The sequence below is a fragment of the Crinia signifera genome, chromosome 5 (genome assembly GCF_055691185.1).
Source record: "Crinia signifera chromosome 5, ASM5569118v1, whole genome shotgun sequence".
NCBI classification, from domain to species: domain Eukaryota; kingdom Metazoa; phylum Chordata; class Amphibia; order Anura; family Myobatrachidae; genus Crinia; species Crinia signifera.
Window position 1 is genome coordinate 305,612,671 of NC_139221.1, and position 16,450 is coordinate 305,629,120.

At 45.4% G+C, this 16,450-nt stretch overlaps 1 protein-coding gene across 1 annotated transcript in view; it reads right to left on the minus strand.

Annotated features, from left to right (window-relative positions):
- The window catches only part of VPS50 (VPS50 subunit of EARP/GARPII complex), a 198,191-nt gene that overhangs the window by 108,391 nt on the left and 73,350 nt on the right, over positions 1–16,450 (minus strand). Inside the window, exon 10 of the mRNA XM_083189450.1 lies at positions 111–153. Within this exon, the coding sequence (XP_083045576.1) occupies positions 111–153 (43 nt within the window). The remainder of the gene's footprint in view (positions 1–110; positions 154–16,450) is intronic.

Consider the following 16,450-nt stretch of genomic DNA (forward strand, 5'->3'; position numbering starts at 1 on the left):
CTCTCACACCAAACCCTAGGAACCAAATATAATGGGAACATGGATATATAAAACATAGACAATGACATTAATGTTACGCACACTCGTGACGCATACTGTAGGTTCCTTACCTCGATTTGTTCTAGAGTGTCCTGTAACTTTGAATTCAATTCACTGCAAAACAATAGACGACATTAGAATAAAATCAGATAGGAACTGAATATGGAAATAGTCCTGAGAGTAAGATCACATTAAACGCACTGATCATTTCATATTCCACGGAGAAATCCCACTGTGTGTAATACCATCCGGACCACCAGGAGACCGAGCCAGGGGTTACTGTGTCATGTATGGAACTACAGATATAATCCTGTCAAAGTGACGGCTTAGTCCCTCCCTATCTGCTCCCACCTCCAATCTCTGTCTTCACAGCGCCCTCTCTCCATATCCGGCAAGTGAAACAGATCATTTTGCTTTTACTTTCTGTATTTGGTCTGCAGATTTGCCTCTAGTGGTCACTGGCGGTACTTAATGTCAGGGCCGATATACACACACACACATACAGTACCTACATACATGTGGGACCTTTGACGTGCGGAAAATGAGCCGTGGCCTATGCAAATGATGCTGCCATCGGGCCACGCCCCCTTTTGCCATCTGTATTGCTTATTAGACGCTGTTCATCTATTCCTTCAAGCTGGGGGGACGGGGGGACTCATACCTGCCCCCCCCCCACGGGACACTCCTGGCCCCGGGAGGGATGTGGGCCCGCACCCCCCCTAACCCTGTCCGTCTCCCTGAGGCGGAGACGGACAGGGTTCCCGTCGCCCCGCCAACGGAGATTGAGACGCGCGTGCGTCTCATTCAGATGGTGAGGCTGCTGGCGGATCATCAGCGCTGACGTTCTGGCGATTCGCCAGCAAGGAAGAGGCCTGCCCCATCTGTATGCATATACACACATGCACACATAGAGATAGATAGATACATACTTGTTTATACATACAAATGGTACCACATTCATCTAGGTGTCTCCCAGCGCACCATGGCACAAATGAGCCTGTGAGACGCACGTGCACCCTATTCGCGGCAATGGGCGTACAAGCGTGTGAGAGGCTCGCAAGTCCCCGTCCCTGGGGCAGCAGAGGCGGCTCTATAATTTTGTGTCTATAATTCAATGTCTATCCTGGTCCATTGCACCTATTTACTGTTATTGTCACCTCTGAGTCCTCCTATTTCCCAATCTCACTTTCTTGCAGAGTTTCACCTTCAGCGGATGAAGAACATTTTCTGTATATGACATATTGCCAGAAATGGCGACATCTCATTCGTTCAATACAGAACTGTCCTCAAACAATATTGTGCTAGCCGCAGCAAGCAGCCCTTCTCTGCGCACCGGATCTCGGAGGAAGAGTCTTCAAAACCTGTTATAGTAAAATAGCTTCTATTGTATACTAATATGTATATTATCTCTATAATTACTGTACGCATTTGTGCTACTTTTTTACCCCAATGTAAGATAAATATCCAATAATAAAACTTAATGAACACTGTTCTCCCGTGTCTGTAAGCGATTAGGTGATTATACCTGCTGTGTACTAATGGCGGTCGGTGAAAATCTTTAACTGTTAAGGTGCTGATGAGGCATGACACAGGGGAGAATGGGTGTTCGGGGCACTAATTATAGGCAATTATATCTAGAAATGTATGGTGTATGGTATATGGGACCTCCCCCCCCCCCCAATCTAGGGATGTGGAATTTTTAGCGCAACATGACAGGTGAGCTATTGCCACTTAGGAGTTAGTACATTATATACTTACATACAATATTGTGCCAGATTTCTTTTTAGATAAGAAGCAAAGTATACTCATAAATAGAAGAAAGAACCTACACTGCTGTTTTCTAGCACACTCTGGTCTGTATTGAAGTACTGATATGCAGACCAGAAGGTGCTAGAATCACCATAGCAGATAGTGACACTCCAGGCAGGGAAGAGGAACTGCATGGGGTTTGAAAGATACCAAGATCTAGATTGAACACTAGGGGCCAAATGTAATAAAGTGAGAGATTTTGAAAAGCAAAAATCAAACTTATTTTCAGTATAAATGATCGCCGCTTTATAAAAATGGGAAAACTCTCCCAAAACCTCTCACTTTCTGATTCTCACACCCTATTACATTTGGCCCTCAATGCATTTAGAGGCAAAATATGTTTATGCAGGTCCACAAGCATTTTGGATAAGGGATTTTTTCATATTTTGGATTTTTTTTTTTCCTCCAAAAGAACACTTTTCAGGATATTTCGGTTTTTGGAATACACTGATAAGGAAGATCCGACCTGTATATAGTTTTCACACTGAATATTAATATGCATTTGCTAAAGGAACAGACTACAGCATTTCTGTATTCACTTAGTTGCTCTATAACAATTGACACCGCGCAATGTTGTACAGAAAATATCCAGCAGTATATCAGAGGCTTTCATTACACACCTGATTGGTCTAAAGGCACAAAGTCAAAGGTCACATTTATTACGGCTATATGGTTACAATATACATCTCTGTTCTGCACAGCTCAATTTTAATAATTATTTTTCTAAGCATCATAACAGATGTCTGAATAAATCCTGGCAGAAGAGAGGCGATAGAGAACAACGGTTAGTATTATTAGAACAAAAGCAATAATACTGATGCATTAAGGAGAGCAGTGTTTCTGAGATAGCAGCTGTACTGGCTACACTGCCAATCTACAATGCTTTAAGGTCCATACACACTGGGCGACTATGCCCAGAGTGTATTGACACCGATGATGACAATCATCGCTGCGGGGAAAGCCGCTCAGTGCATACACACTGAGCGGCTTTCCCCCTGCCCGGCGCCGACGGAGGGGGGAGGACGGCTTTGCATAGCGCAGAGCTATGCAAAGCCGTCCTGAAAGCCGCTCATCTGCTGGTATAACCAGCAGATGAACGGCTTTTCCGGCAATGTTGCGGGAGCGCGCAGCAGCGCTCACCGCCGGGGCATACAGACTGGGCGGCTTTGAGCTGAAAGCCGCTCAATCTGGGTGTTTTTAGCGACTTTCAGCTCAAAGTCGCCCAGTGTGTATGGGCCTTTAGTCAGGAACATGGCTATATTGTAATGTCTGTGTAAAAGCAACTGTCCGGGTGATAGTTATAACGCTTCCACTAACTGCTGCAAAAGCCAGGTTATTGCACAGTTAACCTGGGTCGCAGCTCAGTGTGAAAGGGCCCCCCAAAAATAACCCTGGGTTCAGTGACCCAGGAATCCAATGCGGATAGCCAGCAGGGATGGACATGGGATATGAGGCACCATAAAGCTTACTTAAACATCCGACCCGGGTCAAGTTAACATCTTAAGGAGAGCCAGCACAGGGGCCTGAAGATTAGTTCATCTCCAAGCACCACTGGAAATGTGACAGTTAGTAATGACTACAGCTGTGCACCAGCTAGGGAATCTGTGAATGTGACAGTTAGTAATGACTACAGCTGTGCACCAGCTAGGGAGTCTGTGAAATGTGACAGTTAGTAATGACTACAGCTGTGCACCAGCTAGGGAGTCTGTGAATGTGACAGTTAGTAATGACTACAGCTGTGCACCAGCTAGGTGATCTGGGGAATGTGGCAGTTAGTAATGACTAAAGCTGTGCACCAGCTAGGTGATCTGGGGAATGTGACAGTTAGTAATGACTATAGCTGTGCACCAGCTAGGTGATCTGTGAATGTGACAGTTAGTAATGACTACAGCTGTGCACCAGCTAGGTGATCTGGAAATGTGACAGTTAGTAATGACTACAGCTGTGCACCAGCTAGGTGATCTAGGAATGTGACAGTTAGTAATGACTACAGCTGTGCACCAGCTAGGTGATCTGGGAATGTGACAGTAATGACTACAGCTGTGCACCAGCTAGGTGATCTGGGAATGTGACAGTTAGTAATGACTACAGAAATGCACTAGCTAGAGGATTTGGAAAACGTGGACCGTTGGTAGATCTCGAGAACCACTAGAACATATGAGGGCACATCTGTACACATAATACACCAAGATTTCTCAAAACTGCATGATCGCTTCATTTAAAAGGTTGTCCACTTTTTAAAACTCGCCTTCCTTGCATACTCTATAAATCATTGACTTTCACTGGCTCCTTCCATACAGAATGTTGGTCAATACTATCTGCCATTCCAGCTATAGTACAGAAGTATTGTACATAGATAGTATATATTGTATCTACTGTATGTAATGCCCTGTTTGCTGGACAGAGTGTGTTGTATTTATATTTTGTTCTTAACCATCTATTTTAGAGGAGAGGAAGCAAACTTACTGTGGACTCTGAGGTTAAGTACTGGCCGTGCACAGATTACATTTGTGGGGGCTTCCAGTTGTCTCCAGCCATGTATTTCTAGGGCAAAAAGCAGGACCGGCATAGGTCATCCAATCAGAACACACAGATTTTTTTTTAAATGCGTGTATGGTTGCCAGACATCCTCCTGTCTGACTTCTCACCATTCAATTTTCTCCTTGAGCTCCTGTCTGACCTGGCTGTGCCTGTCATGTCACCCACTCCACAAAACCTCATTTCTATTGCACAAAAATCGATGCTAGAAGTAAAAATGTACTTGGTGTTAGACGTCTCCCTGCACAAGTCTTACCATAAATAACTTGTCCAAGGTGGCTGGAAATTGAACAACAATTTAAACGATTTTGCAGATTCAGATGGGTCAGAACAGCAAAATGCAAACATCGTCAAGTGTGTACGCTCAATGACACTGACTATGCACGCCATTAGCAACATCCTCCATAGTCTGTACATGAAAGAAATTACATGCACTTACCAGGGACTTATACAGAGGTCATTTATTTGCTCACATACACTCCTAAAGTGCAAGCAGGTCAAAGTTTCGACCGCGGAACGCGGTCAACAGTATGTTATCCAACAGTGCGAAGACAAAGTGACCAACACGGTCCCGTGCACATCACACTGGATCCTGACAGTCGCACAAGCAATCTCTCTTGGATTGCTTCTGATCGGAGCAGCCTTGGCTGGCATCGCATGCGATATATCCCATGCGATCCTGTCCTCCGGGACCTTCCCTGGTGGCTCAAGGGGTGATCCCCTGATCCAAGGTGCGTGTGAAAGGGGTATAAGTCGACAAGAACAAGGTCAAAATGAGTTCTTTGGGTTTTTTCCACATATTTTTGGAACTTTTTCCTACTCTTCCAACTAATTGGACTCTGAATGGGTACGGAATAGTGTGGCGAGCACAGCAGTAGTAGAGCGGGGCATCTGGCCTGAAGCATGGTGAGGGTACACAGAACACGGCATCTGTAACTGAATTAGGCTCATATCCAGTACAATTTTATTTAAAAAAAGAAACGTTTTTTAACTGCTTCACTGGTGGGTTTTTTTAGGGAGCGCTCCCCACTGGGCAGATTTATCAGCCGCTGCCTGGCCCTGCCCCCGGCGACCCGGCTGTGTGCGGCGTGATGTTAGCAAGTTCCCACCGCACACAGCCAGGAGGAAGGAGCCGGGGCCAGGCAGCCGGTGCCAGGCAGCGGCTGAAGCGGAGCTCATCGCTAGCTCAGCGGCATTGCCCGGCGCCAGGGATTGGGAGACCGTGGCAATCCCGGAAATTTTTCAGAAAAGCCGGTGTTACTACTGAAGCGTAGCCTGAAAAATTTCTGGGATTGCCAGTGAAGGGGTTAAAATTAAACATCGATTCAAACATTGCAAATAAAATCGGTCAACGGAACATATCGACTTAACATCATCCATGTTGGCTGCTCCACTCTGCAGCCACTGGATGTGACACAGAGAAAGGGGAATGCTGCTTTCTCATATTCCCCCAGTGGCTGCTAGTCTATGGAGCTACAGTATGGGAGGGTGGGGGGTGTTGCCCAATTAGGATCAGGAAAACACTGGGGGATGGAACTGGGATGCAGAGCCCCAGTGTTGTCTGTCCAAGAGCTGCAGCTGCTGGAAGATTATCTTCCGACAGTCACACAATGGCCCTTTCTGACCAGTCACATCAGATGCGACCAGGTCAGGGAAAGCCCACCCCAGTATAGTAACATCTGATGCAGCGGTGCCATCATCTTCCCTCCTCCAGGATTACAGTCTTGTATCCCCCAGCAGTAACAACATAATCCAAGAAGACTGGCTGCCTTATCATTCTTACCATTATCATTATTTTGCCATGATGTAGCAGGCCTATGTCATAGCAGTGGGTATCCGATATCTGCAACAGGAAAAGTCATCGCCAGTAGAAAAGTGGCGCAAGACATAGAACTTTCTCACAGCAACACCCCAAATCCACCTGGATGCCCATAACTGCCCACAAGCTTGGAGTACATAATGGCCTACAATACAATCACTGCATATTTTCCGACTTTTGAAAACTAGTTTCAGGGAGATTATAGTTAGTAGCAGAATTTTGCACAACGCCCCATTGAGGGGGCGTGACATGCTCCACTTAAAGAGCGTGTCTAGTTCCATATATGGAGAGATTGTAAACGTGGCACCTAGAAGCGTGGGTGTGTACTGCTACATCTGAGAGGAATCTTTTTAAATGACTTCTATCCAAATGCAGATGAGCCCCAAAGCAGTTAGTTAGAGATACTATACTTGGTAATGTGCTGGGAAATGGTGCTGATGATTCAATGTAAATGTGTCTGTCTCTCATTCCCTTTTTCTCCAAAAATGTAACAGTGTAATGTGGGCTAGGTGACATAAGGGAGATTGCTAGACTAATGAGGGAGAGGAGGAGATTGCTGCTATGTCAGGGAGTCTCCTGCAGAATGCAGGAGGGGAGGTAACTATGATGTAACAGTGTAATGTGGGCTAGGTGAAATTAGGGAGATTGCTAGACTAATGAGGGAGATTGCTGCTATGTCAGGGAGTCTCCTGCAGAATGCAGGAGGTGAGGTAACTATGATGTAAAGGCCGGGAGCTGTCAGCACTGAAAAAAAAAAGCCCATACAATGAATGGGCAGCCTGTGATTGGCTGAGTGCTCTCTCAGCCTGTCAGCAATTGGCTGAGAGAGCGCTCAGCCAATCACACGCTGCCCATTCATTGTATGGGCTTTTTTTTTTCAGTACTGACAGCTCCCGGCTCCCCCCGCCCGGCTCTATGTTACTGCCGCCTGTGTCCCCCACAGCGTTCGCACTACTAGCAGCGTGCATCCGTCCCCCCCAGCCTCCTTGCAGCATCCCCCGCCCGCCACCTCGATGTCCCCGGCCCCCCTGCTCGCTCCACATTGCAGCTCCCCGGGAGTTGCAAATGATACATCGCATGCGATGTATCATTTACAAAACTTGGCACATCAAGTGCCAAATCGTGTCCCCCCCTCCCGGGGAGCTGCAGGGGGAAATCATTACACTGTTATGGCCCCCATACATTAGTCCGACTTGTCCTAAGGACAAGTCGGATTAATGTATGGGGGCCATAACAGTGTAATGTGGGCTAGGTGACATGAGGGAGATTGCTAGACTAATGAGGGAGAGAGGGAGATTGCTGCTATGTCAGGGAGTCTCCTGCAGAATGCAGGAGGGTAGGCAACTATGAACCACCGCAGTGTGAGTTTTTTCCTCTTATCTTATCACTTTGTACTTTGAAAGAGATCTAACAGCTCAGACAAACCAGTGAATATCTTATTTATCTAGCACAAATAGACAAGTCAGACAGAATGATACACTACAACTAGTAGTTAATGGCACAGTGCTCATTTATGCTGCAAACAGCAATTTGTCAACGTTTTGCATTAAGAGCGTCTAAGTACAGAGCAGAGATAAATGGCAGAAACATTTGCAGAGTTTGGAAGTACAATCAATTTACAGCTTTCCCAAACTGCTATAAACCATCCATCTGCAGCCTCCCAAAAAGCGAAACAAAAGATGATCCACTCAGAGTAGTCCTCTAATCAATAGTGACTGGAGTACAGGATGCTGATGGTATGCTAACAGATATTATTAAGAACTTGGATGGTATCCGTACATTAAATTCAGTACTGTACCGTGAAACACAATTGTATATAATGGCTTGTGCACAGAAGCACTGAAACACTGCTAAACAGCATAGATAACAGCTTATTTTGTCTTCAATAGACAACGTCCTTGAAACATTGCAGAAGGTTAGGGTACATTCCGTAGTACGTCAGAATGTGTTCTAGCAGGCGCTTATGTTTCTGTACCCTGCAGGAAATGTCAAAGCTGACGCAGAGTGCCACTTCTTCAAGTGAGTGCAAACCGGCACACTCGCTTTTTTTTTTATTTTATTTTTTTTTAACACTGAAATTTCTTTGACAAAATACAGTAAATGCCTCATAATCAATACCTGTATGTACCAAGGCCTACAGGAGCAGGAACCACAACGTCTGTGCATTCTATGTACCAGGCCTACAGGACCAGGAACCACAAAGTCTGTGCATTCTACAGTATGTACCAGGCCTACAGGACCAAGAACCACAAAATCTGTACATTTTAAGTACTAGGTATACAGGGCCAGTAACCACAAAGTCTGTGCATTCTATGTACCAGGGCTAAAAGAGCAGGAACCACAAAGTATGTGCATTCTATGTACCAGGCCTACAGAGCCAGTAACCACAAAGTCTGTGCATTCTATGTACCAGGGCTAAAGGAGCAGGAACCACAAAGTATGTGCATTCTATGTACCAGGCCTACAGGGCCAGTAACCACAAAGTCTGTGCATTCTATGTACCAGGCCTGCAGGGCCAGTAACCACAAAGTATGTGCATTCTATGTACCAGGCCTACAGAGCCAGTAACCACAAAGTCTGTGCATTCTATGTACCAGGCCTACAGAACCAGGAACGACAAAGTCTGTGCATTTTCTATTCAAGGCCTACAGGACTATTAACCACAAACTCTGTGCATTTTATCCATCTCTGCTGACACGCTGTGTCCAGTAAAGTCAACACCTGCTGCTGTAAGCTATTTTATCAGGGAACAGTGGCCCAACTAATGCTGGAAAATGCTGAAGAACTACCGGTTACTCCAACCCAATGGGGAGGTCAGATCTATCTATATAAAAGGCTAGCTACTCCTCGCCTCTATTACTCCTTTTTGTGCTAAAACTAAGGTCATAAAGTGAAACAATTTTTTGCAGGGACACTTCTCGGGTTTCCAACTTGCTGGACTGGGGTTGGGATGGAGAGTTTTTGGGCTAAAATCCTTCACAGCTCAAAGTGAAAGTAAAAACTGTCACAGCTGAAAGTAACTAGTAATTACAGGAATGTATGAAATGCAATGTACAGTATGACAACTAGAGTCCATTGGTTTCTATGGGTGACGAACGGGGTTCCGACAGTCATTAAACCGACGTCGGGATCCTGACTGTTAAAACACAGACGGCCGGGTTCCCGACGGCCGTCGGCTATTCTGCCTCGTGGGGGTCCACGACCCCCATAGAGGGAGAATAGAATAGGTGGCGAGCGCAGTGAGCCACCATGTCTGCAATGTGGCGAGTGCAGTGAGCCCGCAAGGAGCTTTGTTGCGCTTGCCACGCTGTCTGAATCCAGCCATCCCGACGTCGGCTAATGACTTTGGGTATCCTGACTATCAGAACCCAGTACCACACCCAGTTTCTATATGTGATTAGCAAAATTAAGCTGTATTAAATCACTTCTGAATTCAACCCCAGAATAAACTACATTTATAGCGTTTTAAGACTCTTACAGATGACTTTGGCAATGATGCATCATTTTGATGTAGTTCCTGGTGGCAGAACGGGCCTGCAGGTCTGCACCAGATATGGCTGGGAAATACAGACGTGGAGGGGAGAGGAGAACAAGTGCTATACTCTGAACAGAAGTCATTCCATTATGCTCAGGATAAGACCTTGCATTATATTAGAAGTACTCCTAGGACATGCTCTTTAAATGGCAGATTCCCAGAAGTACAATTTGCAGCAGTAAAGAATGAATCAGATCTCCTTGTGCTCCGGGTAACAGCTCAGGTCATTTACTCCGAAGCAGAAGAGACCAAGGCGCTGGGCATAAAACATTTAAGAGACAAATGTTCATGAAAAATGGCAGCGGACCCACGGAAATCCTGGTTTTGTGACGGAGGAGCTGTAAAATTAGAAAATAACCTAAAAAAGATCCAGACAGCAACAGAGAAGGGACACCCCTACACCCGGTCGTCTCACATCACCGCACTGTTCCCAACTGCAGCAGCGAGGGAGGGTACAGTACATCAGAGGTTAGGGGGGCCCAGGAGAGAACATGGATGCGGGAGTGCAAAGTGGTCAGATGCCATGGCAAGGTCAATTTGATTTAACCTTTGCTCAACCATGGATAATCACAGGGATGCCTACCTGACCATCTCCTTCAGGGAGAACATGCTCTGTTCCTGGCTTCCCTGGTAATGTATGATTGCCATCACCTGTGGGGAGCTAGGTAAAGGTGTTTCACCATAGGTGATGGCAATCATACATTACCAGGGAAGTCCAGGAACAGAGCATTTTCTCCCTGATGGAGAGGGTCAGGTAGGCAACCCTGGGATATCATTACAACCTGGACTGCTTGGGTACCATAAGGACTGAGTTCGGTAACCACTGCCCTTTAGCTATGCTCTCACTCAACACACCTAATCCCCCCCCCCCCCCCCAAAAAAAAATGGTCTAGAACAGTCTAAAACCAGAGGTTTCCTAACACGTTCCCCAATAATCCATATTTTGAGGGTATCTCCATGCTTAGGTACAGGTGACTTAATTAGTACCAGTCACTTTGAGCATACCACCTATTCATAAACAGGGGTAGCCTTGGTACTTCTTTACTTTCACGGCGCCACTAGATAGGACAGATAGGATATCGCGGTCATCGCGGGCATTGAATGCACTAAAAAATCGGGTGCGACGCCCGCGATTTCCCATAGGGATCAATGTTAAATTTCTCAATTGACATGATTTTTCCATAGGAATCAATGTAAAATGGCCCACAGAGGCCAAATAGCCACCCTGAAGTGTGAAATGGCCCCCACAATTGTTAACGCCACCCCACGATCAACGTGAACCCGAAGCGTGGCGAGCGCAGCGAGCCCGCGAGGGGCGGCAGTACGCGTCCTACGACCTTTTCATACCCCCACTATCCACGTCGGCGTGGAGTTGAGAATAGAATAGTGTGGCGAGCGCAGCGAGCCACCGAGCCCGAAGCGTGGCGAGCCCCGCGAGGGGACGAGGATACCTGTGAAGCCCACGAAGGGACGCGTTTACCTGTGAAGGTATCCGAGTCCGCTCGCCACACTATTCTATTCTCAACTCCACGCCGACGTAGATAGTGGGGGTATGAAAAGGTCGTAGGACGCGTACCGCTGCGCTCGCCACGCTTCGGGTTGACGTTGATCGTGGGGTGGCGTTAACAATTGTGGGGGCCATTTCACACTTGAGGGTGCCTATTTGGCCTCTGTGGGCCATTTAACATTGTTTCCTATGGAAAAATCGTGTCAATTGAGGCATTGAACAGTAAAATCGGGTCAATTGAGAAATTTAACATTGTTCCCCAAGGGAAATCGCGGGCATCGTGTCGCACCCGATTTTTAGTGCATTCAATGGCCGCGATTCCCGCGATTTCTAGTGGCGCCGTGAAAGTAAAGAAGTACCGTAGCCTTAAACCTGGACTGCTGGGGTGCCTTGAGGACCGCATTTGGGATCCACTTGTCTAAACAATCTAAAGACACAAAGCCTTGCTACAGTACTCGCAGCTCCTGGGACTGTGACCTGGATATTGATATCCTTTGTTCTCCCCCAGGTTCAGTGGATGTATCCCCAACAACATAAACCTCCATCACAATGGTAACTACAGAGATCAATGGTTTCCTGGCTTGAAAAAGTGCAGAAATGTAAAAGGCCATAATAAACATCACGTAAAGCTCAATATAATAACTCTTTAATAGAAAAATAATCTAAAGCAGGCATTAGTCTGGTCTGTGCGTCTGATGCATGAATGTAAGTTACTTAGCGCTAGGTCATTATCCTCATTTACATCTCTGGAATATCTAAGCAGCTCATTCATCTTGTAAAGGGATCCCCATCTTAATGAAGCTTTAAAGCAAAGACTCTTTCCAGTACTGATGGCATTTATCATTGTCAGGCAATGTGAGCCTCGCTGCAGTTTTCACTTCATTCTTTTCCCCTTGCTTAGCTGACAGCAGATTTACATTGAACAGAGGCAGAAATGATTCAGGAGAAGCTGGGAGAGCAGCCATGGTACCAAGGCTGGCTGCAGGAACATGATTCAATCCTACTAGTTACATGCTGTTGTCTTGTCTGTTACATTTGTTTTTAGAGGTAGAGATCTAAAAGGTAGAGGTAAAGATCTATAAAATGTAGGAGGTAGGGATCTAAAAGCTAGAGGTAGAGATACAGGTGGATATGTAAAATCTGACATCCATACTTAAAGGCTGAAGCCTTAAGGAGTAAATTTGAAGTCTATATAGAGTAGTATACCAGAAGTCATCTCTCTCTCTTTATAGCAGCCCAGTCTGGTAGTCCCAGAGGGAGGGAACATCTTCCAATGGGATTGATGTAGTGTCTGTGACTGGCAGGCAGGACTTCGTTAGAATTCGGTGCAGCCTCATGGACTGCAGCATGTTCAATGACGCTGAGTGCGGTGGTGGATTTCACTAGGGACGCTGCAGTCCTGCATCCCATATGTAAAATCCGCCACTAGCACTGAGTGACTCTCAGAAATGTGATTCTGAATCACAATGCGATGCCACAAAACTGCTTCACAAGATTACACTAATTTCATATGCACCACTTATACATGTGTGCGACTGAGCAGGTACTGAGTGCTACAATGAATACTAAGTTTATTATTTTAAAACTGGATCTGTAAAATGTACAAGACATAGCGGGGCATTCGATGTAGGGTTACCGTGACCCTGTCCCGTTCTCGGCCGGCTCCACTATGATTTTGCAGGCGGGATTCAATGTCCCGCCTGCCGAGCGCCGAGAAGGGGGCGTGGCCGTGAGAAGCGGTTGGAAATTGGCGCGCTGCGGCTGGGAGCACGACCTTTCCCGGCAGAACGTGCCCGACTGCTTGTGAAGTCGGGGCACGTTCTGCCGAGATCCCTGTTCAATGCTGTCGGGGAAGACAGCATTGAATAGGGCCCTGCCGGGAATGGTGGCGGGAGACTGAATACCCCCTAACAACCAGACTGTTCATAAAAGTTGAGTGTGTGGCTTTAATACAACCAACCTCTCCAATCACAATGGAGCTGGGCTTGGTGGCACAGAGAAGAATATTAGATGCAATTATAATTCTGCATTCTGATTGCTCGGACTAAAACATGGGTAACTGGATTTGTACACTATATATAACATTGCGGACTGTCATGGAAGACACTCACAGCATTTAGATGGTCAACCAAGTGTCAGTGGGCCATTGCTAAGTGCCATTAGTAATTGGACCCTATAGCAGGAAAGCAGTCCATTTTCTTAGCTAGGAGCGCTGACATTAGCCCCTTGGATATGATGAGATGTTCTCCAGAGCTTGTGAGCCCTGCCCATTCACGAGTCACATGCTCATGACAAGCATGGACGGTGTAATGGTTAGCATTACTGCCTCACGGCACTGTGATTCCTACCACGGCCCTAACTGTGTGCAGTGGGTTTTCTATGGGTATTCCTGTTTCCGCCCACAATCCAAAAATATACTGCTAGGTTAATTGGTTCTAGACAAAAATTAACCCTTGTGTGTAGGTGAGTGTGCGTGTACATGTGGTAGGAAACATAGATTGCAAGCTCCACTGGGGCAGGGACTGATGTGACTAGCCAAAATATTCCCTATAATGCGCTGCGGAATATGTGTGCGCTATATAAATAAGTAAATCAACTAAATAAGTTTAAACTACTTGAGTTTCATGGTAAAGAAATGAATATGATAAACGGGGGCAGAAGAGCTTATGAAATGAACTCCTCCTCACCACGGTGCCCCTCGCTAAGCAGCATATGTCCTGTGGTTACTCAGGGGTAGACGTATGAAGTAGTGATAGGGGAGGAGAAGTGAGTCAGAGGAGAAGTGGCCCACGGCAACCAATCAGCACTGAAGTAACAGCTATACATTTGCATAATCTACAATTATACTGAGCAGCTGATTGGTTGCCATGGGACACTCCTCCTCTGGCTCACTTCTCCTCCCTTATCACTGCTTCATACATCTACCCATCAGTCAAGCACATTATAGACCAAAAGTCCTATATTTACAGCTATTCATTATTGCAGCATTGCTTTACTGCAGTCAGAGCAGCATTCATTCACTGCAGCAATAATAAGGCACAATAGTATGAAGGGCAAACACTCAGATTTGCCTTTTCTCACGCATTTCTCTGCTCTATCAAATGCCAAACAGACATTATTGTCACTAGTACTTAGTTTTATTTCTACTCAAATCATTTCAGTAGAATTCATTACATTGTCATCTGTAAGGGAACAATCCAAAAATATACTGGTAGGTTAATTGGCTCCCGAAAAAAAATTAACCCTAGAATGTCATGTGGTAGGGGATATAGATTGTAAGCTCCACTGGGGCAGGGACTGATGTGAATGTTCAACTATTCTCTGTAAAGAGCTGCAGAATCGCTGTGCGCTATATAAGGAACTGGTAATAAAATAAAATAACTCATAATGAAAATCCATACGTCTGTAGACATACAGGGCCAGATGTATCAAAGCTTCAAAAGTGATAAAATGGAAAGTGATAAACAGCCAGCCAATCAGCTCCTGCCTGATATTTTTCACACACAGTCTGTGACATGGCAGGAAGGAGCTGATTGGCTGAGTGTGTATCACTCTCTATTTTATCACTTTTGAAGCTTTATACATCTGGCCCACAATGTGTGTGCACGTGTGTGTAACAGATCTGTATCTATCTCACACACACACATAAATGTGTCCCTATACATCTAGCCTCAGTCCACCCTGCAGTGGTAGATGCCCGGTGTGAGTGAGCCACCTGTGTCTAATGCATCTTAGTCCCATCACATTGCGACTATGACAAAGGAGGAGTGTGAGTCCCCTAGGTCACCAATGTCTAGGCTGACCCCAAAAGGTCGACAACGACAAAAGGCTGACACACACTAGGTCGACAATGGCATGAGGTCAAAACGAGCAAAATGTCGACACATGAGCACGTAGACGCCCAAATACCTTGTACCCTCATGTGGCTCCCCATGCGTCGTCCTTTACCGTCTCCAACCAGAGTCCACATGAATAGTAAAGCATGGAAAAGTTATTTAAAACAAAAAAGGAAATTGTGAAAACCCATGTTATCCTTTTATCAAAGTAGAAAATGTAATAGGATGAGAGATACAGAAAGTGAGAGATTTGGTAAGAAATACCCAGTTTTTTAAAGCGGCAATCATTTACACTACAAAATCAGAGTAATTTTGCAGTGTAAATGATTGCCGCTTTAAAAAACTGGGTATTTCTCTCACTTTCTAAATCTCTCATCCTATTACATTTCACCTCTAGTGTGTGTCAGCCTTTTGACTGAAGAGACTGTACTGATTCATTTGATATATGACACGTGTATAGTGTGTGTGACTGAGGGGGGTACTCTGATTCACCCGGAAAGGCACAATCACTCTCTAATAGACAAAACCATGGGCACTGCAGGTGGGGCTGATGTAACATGTGCAGAGAGTTAGATTTGGGTGTTTTATTGTTTCTGTGCAGGGTAAATACAGACTACTTTATTTTTACACTGCAATAGAGATATCAGTAAATCCCTATATTTACAGCTATTCATTATTGCAGCATTGCTTTACTGCAGTCAGAGCAGCATTCATTCACTGCAGCAATAATAAGGCACAATAGTATGAAGGGCAAACACTCAGATTTGCCTTTTCTCACGCATTTCTCTGCTCTATCAAATGCCAAACAGACATTATTGTCACTAGTACTTAGTTTTATTTCTACTCAAATCATTTCAGTAGAATTCATTACATTGTCATCTGTAAGGGAACAATCCAAAAATATACTGGTAGGTTAATTGGCTCCCGAAAAAAAATTAACCCTAGAATGTCATGTGGTAGGGGATATAGATTGTAAGCTCCACTGGGGCAGGGACTGATGTGAATGTTCAACTATTCTCTGTAAAGAGCTGCAGAATCGCTGTGCGCTATATAAGGAACTGGTAATAAAATAAAATAACTCATAATGAAAATCCATACGTCTGTAGACATACAGGGCCAGATGTATCAAAGCTTCAAAAGTGATAAAATGGAAAGTGATAAACAGCCAGCCAATCAGCTCCTGCCTGATATTTTTCACACACAGTCTGTGACATGGCAGGAAGGAGCTGATTGGCTGAGTGTGTATCACTCTCTATTTTATCACTTTTGAAGCTTTATACATCTGGCCCACAATGTGTGTGCACGTGTGTGTAACAGATCTGTATCTATCTCACACACACACATAAATGTGTCCCTATACATCTAGC